General features: G+C 38.2%; 1 protein-coding gene across 3 annotated transcripts in view; it reads left to right on the top strand.

Annotated features, from left to right (window-relative positions):
- The window catches only part of GAB1 (GRB2 associated binding protein 1), a 136590-nt gene that overhangs the window by 81260 nt on the left and 33713 nt on the right, over nucleotides 1–21617 (top strand). For all 3 annotated transcript variants that reach the window (XM_003820702.6, XM_003820701.6, XM_008974135.5), the window contains exons 3-4: nucleotides 15490–15715; nucleotides 20008–20609. In XM_003820702.6, coding sequence (XP_003820750.3) covers nucleotides 15490–15715; nucleotides 20008–20609 — 828 coding nt within the window. The remainder of the gene's footprint in view (nucleotides 1–15489; nucleotides 15716–20007; nucleotides 20610–21617) is intronic.

Raw genomic sequence — 21617 nt, forward strand, 5'->3', positions numbered from 1 at the left:
AGGGCGTTCAGAATCTCATGGGAACAGCAGTCTAAGAGGGAAGGAAGGGTCCAGCTTAGCTGGGAGGGGGCTGATGAAATAGAGATCTTCAGCAGAGCTCTAGTGATTAAAAACCTCAAGAAATTGTTTCACAGGAGGAATTAAGGGTTCAGTTGTTTTCGTGAAGTTACTAAACGTGGTCACAGTGTAAGTGGGCATGGGGGTGCTACTTCTAACTTCAGTTAAAACCCTTTCCTGTTTGCATTTATAGTTTATATTTGAGTGCAGCAGAGGGTTTCAGAGTTAAAATTACAAATGAGGTAGCTCTTTTTAATGGTTAACATCTAGTCAGTTGATGTCAATGACATCAATGATAATTATTGGATTTAGACAGCACATTAGTTTTATTATGTGATGGATTTTCAGTTAAAATAATTTGTCATTTTATTATCTTCTTGTTCCTTTGCCTATTGCCTTTTCAATGTAGAATTTGTTTGGGGGGACATAAGGGCAGACTTTTGTCTCTGTTGGTTGTCTGTGTAGATTGAGCTGATCCAAAAAGCTAAATCGTAGATGTTCTTCCACCTCTCTTACTTTTTTTTACAATGCTCCTAAATATATTTACAAAGGAAGTGAGATGTTCTCATAGAGTATGTGCATTCTTCAGTCAAGGAATATGAGTCTAATTTTTTGAAGCCTATTCAAGGGTGGGTAGGGTTGAGAACCCAAAATAAGAATTTTTAATTCTCAAGTGTCTGAGATTAACTTTGCAAGTTTTAAGGCACAGCGTCTTGTCTATTTGGCCACCTTAGGATGATTCTTATCATTTGGGAGCCTGACAAACTCCCACTCCGCTCTGGGAAGGAAAGCTTGGTATGCTTTTAGAAAATTGATTGATTAGTTCACCAAATTATTTGAGTTTGCTGACACTCTACTAGGCTGTGGGAATTCATTCAGCAAATATATATTAGGCGATTAGTTAAGGAGACAAAAGGTAAACATCACAGACTGAGCGTCTAATGGGAGAGGAGTCATTAAGAGAAATATCCAAAATAATTCATTATAATAATTGATGAGTGCAAGTTTATATATACATATGTATATATAAATTATGCATTAAAATATATATACAGTGCATATATATATGTGTAAAAGTATAATTCTGTGGAAGTTTACGAATATAGTTCTTGTGCTCATAGAGCTTACAGTCAGTCTAGTAGGAGGGACAAATAATCCAGGAATTATACTACTGATTCATAAGTGCTCTGCTAAAGAAGAACTAGATAAGCATAGTTAGCAGCAGCAGTGATCTTTTCAGTGCAGAACTCCCAATTCCTTACAAAATAGATGAGAGGTATATTTAGGTTGAGTGTAACTCTTGACTTGTGAACTTTTCATCTTTACAATATCCATGGTTGGGAAAGGGTTGTAAGAAAATTCACAGTATGATTAATCAGATTTCTTATATATAGTCTGTGAGTTGGCTACCAAGTACAGCTGTGTTAATCACAAGTCATTTTTATGTGTTCATTAATAGATAAAACAAGTATCTAAGGACTTTAATCTGCCAATACGTTCTACATTGAGGTCATGAGCTATATCTAAATGCAACTGCATTTATTTTTTAAATTCTATGATTGAGATTTTTTCACAACTTCATCCTGGTTATTTCCCCAAATAGCCACATTTAGAAGTGTCTTAATATACTGTGTTGAAGTATTTGTTGAGTTTCTTGGAATAAATCTGTAAAGCATGAACAGTTCTTCATTATGTAGTATTAAGCAGCCAAAATCATACTTTATTCTGTAATTTTGGTTTTTGATCCATAATGGCGAAACTGCAAAAAGACTCTCAAAGTTTTTCAGCCATTTAAGTTCTAAATAGCAGAATACTGCTATTATCCTTTGTAATCATATTCATACAGTTTAATATGACAAGGTAAACATCAAAATGCCTTTGTTCTTCCACTGACTTGACTACCTGTTTTATATTCTCTTGTGTCCAAATAGATGTCACCACCAATCACTAAATAATAGATGTTTTTGTTTTTATCTAGATCTGTCCCAAGCCTTCTGCTCTTCCTGTTTGAGAGAGCTGACTGTCCTACTGTTGGCTTGAAAATTAGCTAACAGCACAAGATAATTTTTTTACTATGCTAATTTCAGACTAGATGTTAGAAGAAATAGACCATTTCTATAGACTGGTTATCACAGTCTAAGAAAATAACTGTCCCCAATCCCTGTGAGAATAACTAATTTTCCCCTGAAAACAAAAGGAAAAGGGAAAAATCTGACCTGTGTTTTGATTCCAGGAACCTCTCAAAATATCGTTACCATGTTATTTCCGCTGCCCCAGGTGACCACTGCTATTATTGAATACTGAAAGTGCTGGCAGGCTATATCTGTTTTTAAGTCCTAGCTCATTAAACTGTGTGTGGTTCCTATGAATGCTTTTCTTTAGTAGATTTGAGGGTAGAAACTAATTTTGTTTTTCTTGGAAATGTACAGATTTATTTTTGTTTCTGCAACACAAGGTGGAAGCTGTTAGATCTGCTAAACAAGTATTGGGAAGCAGCTCACTAACTTCATATAAAGGTCTCTAATCTAATTAGATGCAGGATTAGAAAGTTGCCTCTGAGTTGCTTTTCTCAAAATGCCCAGATCATAGTGGCTTAATAAAAAAAAGTACAATTCTCTGTTTGATATTCTCCCCTTGAGTCAAGTAGATATAAACTAACATGTAAGAATATACATACACTTCCTTTCCTGTAAAGCAATCTTTCTCAATTAGGGACTTTTTAAAATTTCTTTTTATTTACTTTTTTATTGAGGTATAACTTACTACTGTGAAGGGCACAGATCTTAAGTATACAGTTCAATGTAGTTTTATGTATTGATCTATATCTACATGTAGATACAGATGTCTGTGTAACTGCCCCTCAGATTAAGAATGGAACTCTTCCCCTCCCCTAGAAAGTTTTCTCATGCCTCTTTCCAGTAAAGCCTCCACCTAAATTAACTTTTTTAAAAATTGCTTTTATTACTGTGGATTAGTTTGGCCTATTCTTGAACTTAGGAACCATTGAAACCATTATTTTTTCCAGTATTAAGCCTGTGAGATTCATCCATGTTGTAGCATGTAACAAGAGTTCTTCATTCCTTGTAGCATTTCATTGTGTGAATATATCACAAATTGTGGATCTATTCTAGTGTTGATTGATGTTTGGGTTGTTTTCAATTTTTAGTTAACACAAAGCTGTAGTGAACATTTCTTTATATGTCTTTTGATGAACATAAACACTTAGTTCTTTTGTGTATACACCCATGAGTATAATAGCTGTGTTACAGTACAGACGTATATTTAGCTTTAATAGGTTTAACAGCTTTAGTTTTCCAAAGTTAGTGTTCCAGTTGCCTACCTACCAGCAGCGTGTGAGAGTTTACTTTACATTCTCATCAATGTTTGATGTTGTCAGTCTTTAATTTTAGCTATTCTATTGGATGTTAGTGGTATCTTGTGGTGTTAATTTGCATTTTCCTGAGAACCAATTCAACCAGAGAGTTTTTAGGTTTTTTTTCTTTTTCTTTTTTTCTTTTTTCTTTTTCTTTTTCTTTTTTTTTTTTTTTTTTGCATATTTCCAAGCCACTGCTCCTGAGATCTTGATTTATTGAGTCTCCTGCTGTGGGGCCCTGTCACCTAGATTTCTAAAATTCCCCACAAGTGATTCTTAGGCCTTCAAACCTCTGGATAAGAATTATGGCATTTGTCAGCATTGCCTAAAGGTTTAATTTAAAGTCTCCAAGAATATTTCACAATCTACTAAAGAGGGAGTCATGACAAATAAAAAGTTTTTCTACTTGAAACAGATTAAACAGATCATGCAATGTTTAAGGGTCTTCAGTAGTTGAGTGAATAAATTGAAGAAACTGCAATGCAGGCTGCTTCACAGAAAATTGCAACTACTGCTATGTCTTATTTGTATCCACTTGTTAGATTTGCCTTTTTGAAATGTTCTTCCATAAAAAACGGTGTATTTAGAGTAAGAAAATGGTATGTTAGTATTAATGATAATGCATACTCTTTGTAGACCCTTATTTGCTAAGTTAGACAGTTCTATTCAAAATGCTTCTCTTTACAGAAAGAAAAATTATTAAGCACACCAGATAAATCATTAATCAATAGAAGCAGAGTAACCCTGACCTGTTTACATTTAATTGTGAACATAAAGGTAAACTTTTACACTAGAAACCAAAAAAATTATTCTATCAGTAGATATAGCCCATCTTCAGAGAAAATAAACGTATTTGGTCTCCTGAAAAGAACATGGGGATCACCACAGTTTTATTATGATATGCTCAGATACAGTAATTTAGTGGTTACAAACTCAAAGAGCCTATCACATCAAGTTTGAAACGTTCTACCTTACCAATAAGAAAGAGTAGAATTGTTTCCTAGGGCTTCAACTCTTCTGCCATTTGGGGTTTCTTTAAGTAATTATTTTGAATGTTTAGAGGCATTGTCTTGGCACCCCAACTTTTGTGAGGGATACTAACACGAGGGTATTATGGTTTCAAATAGGATAAACTGTGCATTAGGCTAGGGGTCATGTGGGCCAGTTTATTATTTGTGGATTTCATCACATGATAATCTACTCTTCACTGGAAGCTTGTTCACTGAAAGGCTTTCCCTAGCAGTACTTAATAGCTTCCTAAGTAAATTTCAATTAGGAGTTTGCTCCAGCAGCTTATTAGCCTTTAATGGATGTTAATTATACTCTTCATGCCTTCTGATTTAAGAAATGGGAAATAATTTTACACACATAAGCAAACCCTAAACTAATGTTTAGTTCTTAGAAGCTTGATACCAGCATTACTTAGAAAGAGCAGTAAGTCAGAAACTCAAGGCAGAAAGCAAAATGGTCTATTCTATTACCGGTACAGTAGTATAGAATAGAGGCAAATCACATGTCTTTATAAAGTAGAACAGAAGTTTATTTTTTCAGACCAGTTGCTTAGCTTTGGTCAGAAATGCAATGTTAGAGAATATTTACACACAGTGCAATGCTTGTATTAAAATATGCAGAGCTGAGTACATAGTCAAATTAACATGAGTAAAATAATCCCAAAGACTACAACTTTGAAGATAGTGCATTGTCTGAGCCAAAGTAGTGAAGTAGTTCCCTCTTCCCTTTTAAAGTCCTTTGTATGTTAATGTGGTTTGGAGTGGTTGGGGTTTCTTTAATGGCTCTTTAAAGGTCTTTTCATGATCTTGCTAGCAAACATAATGAAAGTTTTTCTGTAGTTATTGCCTCTTAGAAGTATGTAAGTCTTCAGCTGGGCGTGGTGGCTCACGCCTGTAATCCCAGCACTTTGGGAGGCTGAGGCAGGTGGATCATGAGGTCAGGAGATCGAGACCATCCTGGCTAACACAGTGAAACCCCATCTCTACTAAAAATACAAAAAAATTAGCCAGGCGTTGGTGGTAGGTGCCTGTCATCCTGGCTAACACAGTGAAACCCCATCTCTACTAAAAATACAAAAAAATTAGCCAGGTGTGGTGGCAGGTGCCTGTAGTCCCAGCTACTCGGGAGGCTGAGGCCGGAGAATGGCATGAACCCGGGAGGCGGAGCTTGCAATGAGCCAGATCGCGCCACTGCACTCCAGCCTGGGCAACAAAGCAAGACTCCATCTCAAAAAAAAAAAAAAAAGTGTATATATATATATATGTGTATATATATATGTTTATATATATATGTGTGTATATATATGTATATATATGTATATATATGTATATATGTATATATATATGTATATATATGTATATATATATGTCTTCACGTGCTATGAAAAGGATATTTTTTTTTTTTAAAAAAAGGAACCTTTGAATCTCTGTCCTCTTTGCAGAAAATTGAGAGGATCTTGCAGGTATAAAGAGGGTAAGACACTTCTGTCATTTACGGGTGGGAGAAGTGGAAGGTTAAAAATGAGATGGTCCTATTGTGTTAATAAAACAAAGTCAGACACACGTAATTGCCTGGCTAGGTGATTTTCTTTTCTACTCAGTGCATTTAGTGTATAGCCATGAAGTTTAAAAAAAGTGTTAAAAGTGTATCTGTAAAAACAACCACCTGAAAAAGTTATTTTAGTAGTTGCAGTGAAAAGCTAGAATTCATACTATTTCATATAGGGAAGTATTTCCAGTGAGTAGTGTTTTTTGGTCAGAACTAAAAATTGAGCTGGTGTATTCCATTTTACCATGCCTGTACTGTAGAGGAAAGGGGAAGTATATGGAATACACTTGTGAATACAGTGTGTAGGATACATTAACAGTTTTCTGAGTGGGCTGCTCTTTTTTCCTCAATACTGTATATATTTTTCTTAAGCTCTTCTTTAAAAGATAAATATTTTTCATACTTCTCTTAAATCCTCAAGGATTAACTCTGAGTCACCATTTGTGGTATTTTAAATCCTTTTAAATAAATCTCTGTATTTGCAACTGAATCAAAACAGTAAAACATTTCACAGGGTAGGATCTGATGACCATTTTATAATCAACATTTTTAGATACCACAAGAGGTATTTATGAGCATCCACTGAAATTATGGCATTATGTCATATAAATATCCAAAAATTCATTTTTTTATTCTTATGTTTATATATAAGAAAGAAAAGGCCGGTCACAGTGGCTCCCTGTAATCCCAGCACTTTGAGAGGCCGAGGCAGATGGATCACTAAGTCAGGAGATTGAGATCATCCTGGCCAACATGGTGAAACCCTGTCTCTACTAAAAATACAAAAGTTAGCTGGGCGTGGTGGCGTGTGCCTGTAGTCCCAGCTACTCGGGAGGCTGAGGCAGGAGAATGACTTGAACCAGGGAGTTGGAGGTTGCAGTGAGCCAAGATTGTTTCACTGCCCTCCAGCCTGGTGGCAGAGCGAGACTCCAACTTTAAAAAAAGAAAAAAAAAAAGGCCTTTCTGTGCTACCCACAGAGGGGTCCATATGGCATTGTTCTGGATTCCCGTTGTAACTTAAAGGGAAACTTTCACAATGTCCAGAGCCCTTGATGTCCTGCAAATGAAGGAGGATGTCCTTAAGTTCCTTGCAGCAGGAACCCACTTAGGTGGCACCAATCTTGACTTCCAGATGGAACAGTACATCTCTAAAAGGAAAAGTGATGGCATCTACATTATAAATCTGAAGAGGACCTGGGAGAAGCTTCTGCTGGCATCTCGTGCCATTCTTGCCGTTGAAAACCCTGCAGATGTCAGTGTTATATCCTCCAGGAATACTGGCCAGAGAGCCATGCTGAAGTTTGCTGCTGCCACTGGAGCCAATCCAATTGCTGGTCACTTCACTCCTGGAACCTTCAGATGCAGGCAGCCTTCTGGGAGCCATGGCTTCTTGTGGTTACTGACCCCAGGGCTGAAGACCAGCCTCTCATAGAGAGAGGCATCTTATGTTAACCTACCTACCATTGCTCTGTGTAACACAGATTCTCTTCTGTGCCATGTGGACATTGCCATCCCATGCAACAACAAGGGAGCTCACTCCATGGGTTTGATGTGGATGCTGGCTCGGGAAGTTCTGCGCATGCGTGGCACCATTTCCCGTGAACACCCATGGGAGGTCATGCCTGAACTCTACTTCTACAGAGATCCTGAAGTGATTTAAAAAGAAGAGCAGGCTGCTACTGAAAAGGCAGTGACCAAGGAGGAATTTCAGTGTGAATGGACTGCTCCAGCTCCTGAGTTCACTGCTACTCAGCCTGAGGTTGCACACTGATCTGAAAGCATGCAGGTGCCTTCTGTGCCTCTTCAGCAGTTCCCTTCTGAAGACTGGAGCACTCAGCCTGCCATAGAAGACTGGTCTGCAGCTCCCACTGCTCAGGCCACTGAATGGGTAGGAGCAACCACTGGAAGGTCTTAAGCTGTTATTGCACGGGTTCTTAAGCAACATGGAAAATAAACATCAGTATCTAAATAAAAAAATTTTTTTAAATTACAAAAAAAGAAAAAATTAACTCCAGGTATAAGGTGTTAGAGTTTGTTAGATGAGCTATGAAGACTTGACATTACATGGAGCATAGTAAAGATAAAAAGTTAGAAGTTGGTTCACCTTCTGTTTACTCAGGCCAGATTCTCTAACAGAATATTTTTGAACTTGATTCATCTAGGAGTGCTCAGAGTTTTTGAGGAGCAAATCCCAAAACTGCACGTGCAGGTGAATGGGTCTTAACAGATTTGGAAGTGCCCCTTGCCTTAATTTCTTCTGACTTGACACAAAGTCTGTAATTCCAGCACTTTGGGAGACTGAGGCTGGAGGATCTCTTGAACCCAGGAGTTTGAGACCAGCCTGGGCAACGTGGTGAGACACTGTCTCAACAAAAAGTTTAAAAAATTAACCAGATGTGGTAGTGTGTGCCTGTAGCCCCAGCTACGTAGGAGGGGAGGATTGCTTGAGCCCAGGAGTTCCAGGCTGCAGTAAGCTAAGATGGTGCCACTGCACTCCAGCCTGGGCACAGAGGGAGACCTTGTCTCAAAAAATAAAAATAAATAAATAATAAAACAAACAGAGCGCTCAGTGAGTGTCTGCCTTGTGAATGAAACATTTTTTCAGCATCTGCAATGTGTAACGCACAATGCATAGGAGTTCTGATCCTTTCTTGTTTGTTATTGAGAACCACAATTAGAGATAAACTGTCATATTTAGCCATATTAATACATTATTATTTAGGCTTCATAATTAGGATATGACTTCTTAGGCCCAGAAGGTTGTAAAATGAGCTAAATAAACATGCTTGTGGTACATTTATGAATATTATAGTTAAATACGTAAAGGCATTATCAAAAGCATGTGGATTTATTCTTATAATTTATTATCTAGAGAAAATAGAGCAGATATTTCACCTCTCTATGGTAAATTAACAAGTCAAATGACATGCATTACTGATGCAGAACTTTGCTCTGTAGTTCAGCTAAACCGGGCTCTTGTCACAAGACCAGGAAGGATTAGGAACACAGACACATTGAAGGGTGAGGGGAACAGAATTTATTGGGCCAAAGAGGAAAAGAAGAAAAAAGTACTCTCAGGACAGTGAGAGGGGGTCCTCCTAATAGGCTCCCCACCTCACAGACTGAATTCCAGGCCATCACCCAGGATCTGAAAAGGCCAGGCTCCTCCCTGTATCTATCACTCCCCACTCTAAAGAAGTACGTCTAACTGCCTTTATGATAAGGATAAGGATGAAGACCAATCTTAACTTTTTCTTGCTGACAAGGGTCCCTGTTTTGGGAAAACAGCAGTCAGATCCCCCTCAGAGGCTTATCTAAGGGTTCCTGGCAAAAGGGGCCATCATTTGAGGCTCCGGTTGCATGACTGTTTGGAGTTTGATGGCCTGAAGGCGAGAATAGACAAACCGGGTTATTAAAAACATGTATGAAAACCGAACGGGGTTGGGGGTAAATACAGCTAAAAAATCCCAAGGTCTTTTATCGGTTTGCACAGGGAGAGGGAGGCCAAAGCCTGACTGGTAAAAAAAAAAAAAAAAAAAAAAAAAAGCAACAAAACCTTTTACCCTTTTTCCGGCATGTCAGGCTTCTGTGTTCCCTTCCCCCAAGCACAATCCTAAGTCAACCAGTTTAAGGTTTGGGAAATTAACTTTTCCCAGTTTGGAGGCTGCATCAGAGGGGCGTGTCCCACAGTACAGAGACAAAATTACCTATCAGCGAAGGGAGGACAGAGGAGGAAAAAGAAGATTTTTTTGTCAAAGGAGTCCTAGGGATTCAGAATGCATTTGAAAGGGGTACAGACTAAAGGTGAATGGCTACTCATCTAGAAAGGGGAGCAAAGCATCCCAGGTTCCCTTCTCTTCCTAGTGAATACCCAGGGTATGTGAGGGAGAGAAAGTGAAGCATCTCTTTCTTTCTTCCATCATTATATCCCCAATTACCAGCAACCTCTACAGGGTTCCACCCATGGGTATCAAAGTGGCCTTCACCTATGTTAATAGGGGGGCCTATGGGGGTGGGAATATGTGCTCTTACCCACATATGCCCTATCTCCCCTGCTGTCAGTAGCCTTTGAATTCCCTAGACTGCATTTATGCCATGGATATTGGTATAACCTTTATCCGTGAAAGGAGAAGCCTGGCTTAATCGGTAGGGATAAGTCACACTCACCTGAGCTGTGCCTTTTAACTTCCATTATTGTCTGCCTCTGGACCTATCAGATCTAGTTTTATTTCCTAGGGCTTTTACCCAAAGCTTAGAATTGAGTTTGAGACAAAAATTTGTCTTGGGGGGTTATATGGACTCTTTATCATAAGCTGAATGCTAAGGTGAAGCTGTGGAATTGAGTCCTCCTCCAACAAGGGAGAGAAAAGGATGTCTTGTGACACACCCAGATAACTGGTGGCTATAGTTATGCTTGCTAAGATTTGGGTGCATGGGACCTGGCTTTGGTTAGCTCCCTTGGTCTTACTTTTCCAAAAAGGAAACCTCTGGGTGATGGGCACCTGTTTATTCCCATCACTTGACAAGAATTGCAGGATATTTGCTTAGAACTAGAATATTGATCCAGATTTATCCATCCCCTTAGCTTCTTCTGAGCTGCAGCCAGAGATGGCTGGTTGGTTCACAGGAATAAGCAGGGTTAGTTTAAAATGTAGGCAAGAACTTAAAAACAACTAATGGGTCTAGAATATAATGACAAATGTATGAGAAGTTTTGAAACATTTCTCTCTCTCTCCAGTCCTCATTTTTGTTAAAAACAAATCACTCATAAGTAGGAATTGAACAATGAGAACACTTGAACACAGGAAAGGAGACATCACTCACCGGGGCCTGTTGTGGGGTGGGGGGAGGGGGGAGGGATAGCATTAGGAGATATACCTAATGTAAATGATGAGTTAATGGGTGCAGCACACCAACATGGCACATGTATACATATGTAGTAAACCTGCACGTTGTGCACATGTACCCTAGAACTTAAAGTATAATAAATAAAAATAAATAAAATAAAAAAAAATCATGATAGGATGGAGTTGTTTGCAAAATAGACTTTAGTCTTATACTTGGCCCATTATTTGCATAAAGTGCAGCAAGAATTTTTATTTATTTATTTATTTATTTTTGAGATGGAGTCTTACTCTATTGCCCAGGTGAGAGTGCAGTGGCACTATCTCGGCTCACTACAACCTCCGCCTCCTGGATTCAAGTGATTCTCCCACCTCAGCCTCCTGAGCAGCTGGTACTACAGGCACGTGCCACCACACCTGGCTAATTTTTGTATTTTTAGTAGAGATGGGGTTTCAACCATGTTGGCCAGGTTGGTCTTGAACTCCTGACCACAAGTGATGTGCCCTCCTCAGCCTCCCAAAGTGCTGGGATTACAGGTGTGAGCCACTGTGCCCAGCCTGAATAATTAATTTAACATAGGCCTTTTAGATCGACTTTGATGGAACTCTGTTCCTCAAGGAGTCTCAGATAGGACTTTCTAAAGCCAACTCCATCCATGAGTTTGTACCCTCAAATACCTGTGAGTTGGGTAAATGCCTCTCTTCTTGAGATCCCAAGAACATGTGGGTCCTGGGCCTGTTGGAAAGTGGCATTCTCTACTCACCACAGGTTAGGAACCCTGTACGGGGACTGTGTAGATGAGCTATGAGGCCAATTTTCCCAAGGGGCTTTACTCAGCTCTGCAAGTAGAGCTTGACTCCTTAAAGGGAAGCATACGTTTCTAGTCAAAGCCTTGGTGAAACAACCAGTTTCTCCAATTGCATCCTGTTGCAAAAGAAAATGGATTCTTACTGCACTGATGCAAACAACCATATTGCTATAAGTTAAGAATACTCACAACTAGTTTCCAAATTCTGGAGAAGAGAGGCAGAGAGACAAATATGCTCCAGATTTTGTTCACAGGATTATACCTTACTCAATTATTAAAGGCCATGAATAGCTCAAAATAAGTTTCCTTGGACTCTGATAAACAAAGATCAGCAGTGTTCCAAGCAAAAGTCAAAAAGGTTACTTCAGTTTTCTATGAGTTCAGTCCATTTAGTTAACTCTTGTTTTGCTTGATGTTCGTGAACATTTCAGCCCTCCATGAATCCTGTACATTTTTCCTTTATTCCAATGTCACAATCTCCCAAGTTATCAGAAACCTACATTTGAAAGCACCTGTCAAAGTTCTGTAGCTGATTATAAACCATCTTTTGAAGAGGATAAAAACAAGACAATTGTCAGTGAGTAATGAAATGTCTACAGTAGTTACAGTCAGAAACACAATTGAAAAAGAAATTTGGTTATCTCTGTGGTTTACAATAACATAACAACCTTAATTGTGATTGATAGCATATACTCAGACATTAGAATTTTAGAAATCCCATACAATTTTGGAACATATATTAATATTATTCCCTAAGATATAACCTGAAGAAGATTAAACATCATTTTGGCAATCCCATGTACCTAAACATGTCAAATAGTCCTGTTTATCTGTCTTCTGGGTGCTCCAGGAGCCCTCTGTAGCATCCAGAAAGCCAGGTGTCAGCAAAGACAATTTTGAAACTGAAGTTTGATTTTGGGAAGCTTGTTAATTATGTTAGAGGGTTAAAGCACTTGATATTATGAAATAGAATTTCAGATTACCATAAGTTATTTATTTTGCCAAAATGATGACTCAAATTCTTGAAAAAGCAGAAACCTTTTATAACCCCTTAAAACTTTTGCCAAAGAGATTAGTGCCTTAAGAGTACCTTATTGTGCTTTTATTTCAGTGCTCAATTTACAGAAAAACCATATTATATGCTTTTGAATTTAGTTAATATGTTCACACTTGGAATTTCTTTTGCAAGATTAATTTTTACAATCCTTTCACAACTTGTTTGAACTTTTAGCTTTATCTTATCTAATTCAAAACAATCCTTTAACCCCAGGCAAAAATTTACATTTTGACATCTGCATTTTACCAATAATCTTTAGGCTTTTTCTATGTCTCAAAGATTAAAGTCACGTGAACTAAAAGGTACCACACAGCTTTTATCTTCCCTTTCAATATTTGATCCAAGCACCTATCCTTCTTTAATTAATTAGAGCTCTTTTTGTAGACATCGCCCAGACAACACATATATAACTACACAGACAGGCAGAAGAAAATCCAGTAACCACAAGATTTTTCATTTGCCAACCTCCAGGTTGAGCCCATAAAGAGACAGGATTAGGAAAACATGAAGCTTCTAAGGCCTAATAAACAGGCATAACTGGGAGGCAAAAACAGATTTTGAGAGGGATCTATTCACTTTTAATTCCTGGGGTTTCATGAGGAAAACAGAGGTCTCTCCCCTCTCGTGCAAGAATTAAGGGTGGCAAGGCAAAATGGAGAAAAATAATTCAGTTGACTAGAAAAAGCCCTTTTCCAGCAAAACAAGACCCAGGAAGAGAAAAACATAAAGGCCTTTTAAATATACCTATAATTTGGATATCCACTTTTAATTAAGCTGAGTGCTCTTTAAGAAAATTCTTTTAAATTCTTTGTTATCCGATTTTAGCTGCACCAAGTGGTCAGTGTTTCTGGCTTTCAAACTTTACTAAAGGCTCAGAGAAAGGAAAATCCAAGGCAGTTCGTGGGGAGGAAGAGAATAAACAAATAGCAAAAGTCACATAGATATCAAACCAGAAAGGACTCTGCCTAAGCTAGGATTGAGCCTGGGCCACCATTGTAAAATGGCGGAGGCTAAACAAAGCATTGCCACATGGTTACAGGTCACACTTCTAAGGACGTAAAACAAGATGGAGGCCTGCAGCAAAGTTTGCTACTGACCATACCGAAAGACATGAAAAGCACACCAGATTGGCTAAAGCTTAAGCCCAACCTCGCAAATCCTTTTTCATAACTAAAACTTTACAGAGAAAGAAGAAGCAGTTTTCCTTATCATTCTTGGTCTAGCAAAACATCTGAAAAAAAAAAAAAAAGGCCTCGCTTTAAAGCTAACTCCTGACCTGGTGGAGAATAGGAAAAGACAGCTTAAATGCAAGGCTGTGTTAACTGCTGACATCGTGGAGAAAAGAAAAAGATGCCTGGGGAAGAACCTGTCATATGCAAATAGGTTTCTCCTACCGGGAGAGAGACATGGTGGGGAATGCTGGCCAGCCCACTGCGCAGGGCCTTTTGGCCTTAGCCACTGCTGTCTAACTCGAAAAAAGAAGGAAAAGGCCAACATTCCTGATCCCTGGGAGTGACGGGAGTTGTGGGGAGGCATAATTCCCTCTAACCTCAGAAGAAATCTGAAGACAAAAAGGCTTAGAAATGAAAGGTAAAAAGATTTTTTGGTTTGCATCTTACCCTTTCTCATGCCCCACATTCGGGCACCAAAAATGATGCAGAATTTTGTTCCTTAGTTCAGCTAAAACTGGGTTTTGTCACGTGACCAGGAAGGATTAGGAACACATTGAAGGACACTTTGAGGGAAACAGAATTTATTGGGCAAAAAAGGAAAAGAAGAAAAATAAACTTCCAGCAAAGCGAGATGGGGTCCTTCTAACAGATTGAATACAAGGCCACCACATGGGAACTGAAGAGACTTCAGTTTCAACCCAGCTTTTTCTGTTCTATAATAACATAAATTTTAAGAACAAATTTATTCATGTATGAGCATTTGCCTTTTTCTGGATTATTTATGGCCTTCTATTCCTAAACAGACTAACAGCATTTTTTCTGAGCCTTTAATATACTTGATTATGTCAGTGACTACAGCGGGATTTTATTCTAGAATTTCACATGGTTTTCAAATTGCTTCATTCTGCACAATTTAGCTCTTTTCATATTTCTCTCAGAACATAGTTAAGGGAATAATAAATTACTTATTTACTTGCTGGACCTCTTTCCATGAAAATACTACAAAAATCCACTAAATGGCAAATAAAGTTATGAGCTGAGGGAAGAGGTGATGCCTTAAAGAAGCTGTTTCCTTGAACATGAATAGACTTTATTTTCACCAGTCCCAGAATTAGAAGTATTTCTCTGTAGTCTGCTAAGAGGTAGAAAGAAAAGAACGATCATCGAAATAAACAGGGTAAAGAGCTGACCCTGGTACTCACAGGACCACAGGCCTGGTAAATACTGTGTAATTAAATGGGTCTTCTTGGAAGGTTGGGTTGGCTTAGGAAGCACTTTATTATCCTGGAGTTTTAAAGTATCTTTCTCTTCTACTAAGGTTGTAGAACAGCTTCCTTCTCATAGCCTCAAAACTGAAGACTGTTCAAGGCAAAGGTTAGCCATGGCTTTTTTAGAGGATCTGGAATATATATAGAGTCCTACTCTTTAGATCTCTTTGACAAGAATAAAAAAATACTTCCTGTATAAAGGTCGCCATTTAGGTAGTGTTTGTTTTAGCTGACATTGTCATGATTTATTCTGTTTTTGTGTGTTGAAACAATTTGTCTCCAAAGTAGCTTTGTTTTTCCAAAAATTGTTTAACTGTGATAGACGTGATAGTTAAACTTTGGTGTTGCAGATCCTGTGAAGCCACCTGGCAGCTCTTTACAAGCACCAGCTGATTTACCTTTAGCTATAAATACAGCACCACCATCCACCCAGGCAGATTCATCCTCTGCTACTCTACCTCCTCCGTATCAGCTACTCAATGTTCCACCACACCTGGAAACTCTTGGCATTCAGGAGGATCCTCAAGACTACCTGTTGCTCATCAACTGTCAAAGCAAGAAGCCCGAACCCACCAGGTAAATTATACATGCCCATGTGAGAGAGAGACAGAGGCGTGTGTATGTGTGTATGTGTGTACACACTGAGATTCTTACCTTTAAACTTTTTAAATTTCGATTTGCAGGCTTGAAAGAGACCATCTGTATAGGCATATGTTTCAGGCTTTATATTTCAGGTTTACATTCCCCTATTGATTTCCGATATTCAGGAGATTGTATCGAAGAGACACAATCTCTGCCATCTTTGGCAAAGAGCAGTTTTCCCTACAAGGCTCTTTTGGAAATCTGTCTCCTATTTTGTAGTCTTTGTTACAGACTCACAGTATTACTTGCTTAACAGATTTCACTGATTTATAAATGGTGATCTTGCTCCATTTCTTATGTGATTATAAACCAGCCAAGGGTCATCTTTTGTTTCTGAAGAAGGAGAGGAATACCTTCTACTAGAAGATTTTGAAAGCAAAACGATTCCATTGCAGTGAGTGTGTTGTGGTGGTTTTGGATCTGTGTGAGAAATTAATCATAAGGTAAAATCCCAATATAGCAAATTCCATGGAATATACAAATTGGATGTTAGTGAAATTTGATCAGATAAATATATTCCTAAAAATTACGAAACTTTTAGTCTTCATATCTAGCAATGAAGCAGAGCTTACCCTAAGCCTTTTTATTTATGTTTTTTTTTTTTTTTTTTTTAGGAGACAAGGGCTTGCTCTGTTGCCCATGGCTCACTCATAGCTCACTGTAACCCCAAACTCCTGGGCTCAAGTATTCCTTCTGCCTCAGCCCCCAGGTAGCTAGGACTTCAGGTGCATGCCATCTGTATGCTGGCTGGCTAATTTTTTCTTTGTAGTGACGAGGTCTCACTATGTTGCCTAGGCTGATCTCAAACTCCTGGCCTCAAACAGTTCTCTCACCTCAGCCTCCTAAAGCACTGGGATTGCAGGTGTGAGCCACTGCGCTTGGCCTCCCTTTACAAATTTTTAAGTAGAAGTATATGGAGTGCAGCACTTGACTGAAGGAATGAATCATCAAGCCTGTCCCAAATTCTTGGTTTCTCTACCATCTCCTTCCCTGCCCCCACACCCCTGTCCTCTTCTAAGCTGTAAGGCATTTTAATTGGATCCTCCTTGTTACTTGATGTTGAAAAGTTAGAAGAGTTAAGGCAATAAAGAGTCAAGAAGCAGTTGTTTTACTGTTTTTAAAAGGAGCAGAAAAATGATGATTTAGAGGCCAGTCTCTGCCATTAGTAGCTATGTGACAATTAGTGATACCAGTCAATTGAGTACATTTTATTTATGTATTAATCAGCTAGGGTCTGGATAGAGAGTATATTTCTTTATAGACATGAAAAATGTTTTTTTAAACAAGATTATAATTAAGCATTATTTTATGACAGATTTTTTTTAATGTGGAAAATGATTATTACTGGGCTAGGATCAGACAAAGCACTTGTTCAAAAATTTTAATGTAGAATATGTTAAGATTCACGAAATAGTTTCTGTGAACCATGCCCTGAGATGATGGAAATAGCTCATATTCATTCCAAAGCTGGATTTCTATGTATTTGTTGTAATGGGATTTTACCTGTAAGAGCAGAAAAAAATTTATAAATCAACATTTGTTAATATCAAATTCTAACTTGATTTTGCTTGTTTGCTGTGAGTATCTAAAATTATACACTGGCAACTTTGTTACCTATGCTACTAACTAATATTTTATTTTACAAAAGTTTACAATTATTTTTCATTAGCAACTTTTTAGAAGCCAACAGCCAAGCGACAGTTCTCAGTATATTTTATTTTTATATAGTGTATTTCATTGATTTCACTGGTATCACAGCTTTCCTCTTGCAGTACAACTTATGCTCAAAATCATCACCCAGATGTATTTTGCTATCTATATTTTGCAAAAGTGACAGTTAAATAGCAAATATTTATGAGGTAACCACTATGTGCCCAATATTATGCTAGGTGCTATGAAGGTACAAACTATATAAGATATAGTCTACTCAGATATAGTCACCTTTGGAGTTTACAAGTAAGAGTTGCTAAGAAGTGAAAACATGCAAGCATTAAATATTTAGAGATGAAGATAATATACCAGAGTTGCCTTGCAAACTCTTGTTTGTTCTGCAAGACTTTAGTTAGAATGTGCTCCTCTAGGAAGCATTCCTCTCAGACTCCCAAGTTAGCTTAAATATCTTTCTGGGTTTTTATAGCATCCTGGTTATGCCTTCATATCTTGTTTTATCGCAGTGTTAGAAACGATGTTTTTACTTACTCTTCACTAACTGTAAGCTAGTCAGAGCAAGGAGCTTTACTTATTACTCATAATTCCTCTAGCTTCTCTTAACTCTGCATTTGAATTAAATGAAGTACAAATTTTAGAATATGCATAGGTGCATTAGAAATTCCACAAAGGGACAGTGCAAGTGTTTTTAAGATGGAGAAAACAAAAGCTTCATAGGAAGAATGGAATGTGAACTACACCTAGTTGGTGAGAGAAGAAAATCATTAGTAATTTGTGCAAAAATAGCTTGAGGGAAAGGAGAGATGTGAGCAAGCATGGTGGGAGGAAGATAATGAGGAGGAGAGCCTCTTGGAGGATAGGATGGAGAAGGTGGAGCCAGGTTATTAGTAACCTCAATGTCAAGTGGATTAGTGTGAGGCCTTATAGTTCCCACACCCTGTAGGGGCCCTTACTAGGTTTTTCTCTTGAATACATGAGTGGTATAACAACTGTGTTTTGAAAATATTGATCTTATAGAAGTCTGGTCCCATGAATAGATTGAAAGAGGCAGACAGTAGAGGAAATTCCACTAAGGAGAGTTCAGTCATGTAGATCTCAGCAGGGATGGGGACCTGAACTTGGGATAGTGGCAATGGGAATAGAGCAAGGGAATAAGTACGCAGCTAAGAAGAAGGGCTCGGTGCCTGCGTGACTGGAAATCAAAGAGAAGGAATCAACCTGATTGTGTTTTAAGCCTGAAGAATCTGGATAAAGTCATTTCTTTCAATGCAAGCCAGGAAAAGCAGTCAACTTAAGAAGTAAATGGATTTCTATTTGAGGCACACAAGCAAGGTAATACTGGAGTAACCAAGTAGAAATATTAGTTTGAGAATATGGGACTTGGAATTTGGTAAGATGATGGAAGTTGTCAGCATTCAGAGAAGAAAATGAAGTTCTGAAAAAGGAGGATGATCTCTAATAGCGTGTATGGTAAAAGGTTAGAGGACTGAACTCTGTTGGCCATTCCCAGGGAGAGAGACGGGAGGAAGGAGCCAGTAAGTGAAACAAGGAAATAATCAGCAAGGGAGAAGGGTTTTAAGATCTTTTTAAGATGGAGAAAACAAAAGCACAATGTGGCACAATGTGGGTTTTCTGATAGTAAAGGGGGAGACTTTACAGAGCGTAGTGCCACATGTTACTAAGAAGTCAGGGAAGGTAAGCCCTTTAAAAAAAAATCATAGTTATTTAAAGAAATATTGTTTAAATTCCTACAGGACTTTGGACAACATGCAGAAGTAGTTCAGGTATCTTGTTTAGCATTAAGGAAGTGAGAGTGTGCTTGTGTTGTTAGCTTCATCTTGTCCTATACCCAAATTTTGTGATACCTCAAAATGCAGAGACCGAAAATGTTCATAAATGTACTTTAATGAGATTTCTCAAAGTGAGTTATTGTTTGGAGTTGGTTAACTCTGTATCATGTATTTCGATCCTCTTTATAATGTTGGCTAAATGTTTGTTAAAGAAAAGTAGTGGAAAGGAAGATATATGAAAACAATTAGATGTTACCTTCTTGTAAGTCACATTGACCTTATTCAATACCAAGTAATCATTAGACTTTTAATTTTACGGAACAACAAATTTGCCGTGGGGAGGTTTAAGACCAATGGATCAACTATATAAACTGTACTAGCACTAGGTTTTTGCATGCTCTTCAGAGGAAATGCTTTTCCTTGTGTCTATGCATTAATCATTTACCTTTCCCAGAGTTTTGTAATGTTTAATTCCAGTGCTTCAGGGATTGTGTTTTTATGTGCAGATTTAATAGGTGGAGTTGGGGGTGTGGGCAGATTTAGGACAGAATTAGAGAGAATGCTTTTGTTGGTTTTGTGGTGGCGGTTTTGTTGTCTGATGTATAATCATAAAAGCTAAAGAACATTTGTGCTTTAAATCCTATGGATCACACAAAAAATCTAATGAGAAAAGCCCTATCTTTTGATTGCTTAGCTATAAATATGTTTATAAAAAATGTATTCTTAGTCTCCACCTTGTTTATTCTGTCATTAACAATTTTTATTTAGAACGCATGCTGATTCTGCAAAATCCACCTCTTCTGAAACAGACTGCAATGATAACGTCCCTTCTCATAAAAATCCTGCTTCCTCCCAGAGCAAACATGGAATGAATGGCTTTTTTCAGCAGCAAATGATGTACGACTCTCCACCTTCACGTGCCCTATCTGCTTCAGTTGACTCCAGCCTTTATAACCTGCCCAGGAGTTATTCCCATGATGTTTTACCAAAGGTGTCTCCATCAAGTACTGAAGCAGATGGAGAACTCTATGTTTTTAATACCCCATCTGGGACATCGAGTGTAGAGACTCAAATGAGGCATGTATCTATTAGTTATGACATTCCTCCAACACCTGGTAATACTTATCAGATTCCACGAACATTTCCAGAAGGAACCTTGGGACAGACATCAAAGCTAGACACTATTCCAGATATTCCTCCACCTCGGCCACCGAAACCACATCCAGCTCATGACCGATCTCCTGTGGAAACGTGTAGTATCCCACGCACCGCCTCAGACACTGACAGTAGTTACTGTATCCCTACAGCAGGGATGTCGCCTTCACGTAGTAATACCATTTCCACTGTGGATTTAAACAAATTGCGAAAAGGTCAGCTCTAGTTGACTTCTTCTCTATTAGAGGTTAATGATAGAAAATCGATTTTTCTGAATATTTGTTCTTTTAAGCGTAGTTAAATATACTATGCTACAAAATACAGTCCATTTTTTTTCAGCTCTACAGCTACCTGGAAGGGTATATTGCATTCATGCTCTGCTGGAAGGGAAAAAGAGTTGGAGTTTCTCACCCCTGAAGAAGTATGGCCTTAGTAATGCCTTCCTGCCTCAGGAAGTGTGCCCTTCTCTCTCCCACTTTCTATAATCCTGGGTGGATAGGCCCTCTGTTGGGACAGAAGGGCAGGAAATGGACCAGCCACAAAGCCTCTCCGAGTCATACCCTTTCCTGTATTTGTGTGCCATTATGGCCGCTTCTAAGTCACATCTGTTGGGCTCTATTTCCTTCCTTCCTATATAAGCAGTTTTTATGTTGTGTCTAACAGGTGATATTCTGTTCCAGTCAAGCCATTATGCTGTTTGATTTTTACTTGTGTTTAAAGAGCTGAATCTTCTTTCCCCTTATCACTACCCACTTCACTCATTGCTAGTGAGTATACTTTCTTATACTGTCTCCTAGAGTCTGTATCCAAAAGTTACAGACCTTGAGAGGAGAAGAAAAAAATGAGTCTGGGTGATTCTCTGAGATTCTCAAAGTCCTACAAATAGAAAGCTAAAGTTTTTAATGCACATATCCTAAACAGTATGTGCTAAAATTTCTGTATTTTGTGGTAGAGTTTTCCTCAGCTATCTCCAAGATTTTAATGTATCTGTGATTATTACTTAAATCAGTACTTATTTCACCATTCAATAACAGTATCTAACTCCTTTCTTGAAGTGACTGTATAACCCGGTTATAAGTTAGTGAGATGTAAGTTATGCCCAAGGTGGTGCAAACGATGAGAAAATAGAGGTGTTTCTCTTCATCTTTAGATAACCTATCTTATCCCAGACTTAGACATTCACTCACACTCAAAATTAGATATTGGTATTGGTTAGCATATGA

Source organism: Pan paniscus, chromosome 3 (genome assembly GCF_029289425.2).
Source record: "Pan paniscus chromosome 3, NHGRI_mPanPan1-v2.0_pri, whole genome shotgun sequence".
Classification (NCBI taxonomy): domain Eukaryota; kingdom Metazoa; phylum Chordata; class Mammalia; order Primates; family Hominidae; genus Pan; species Pan paniscus.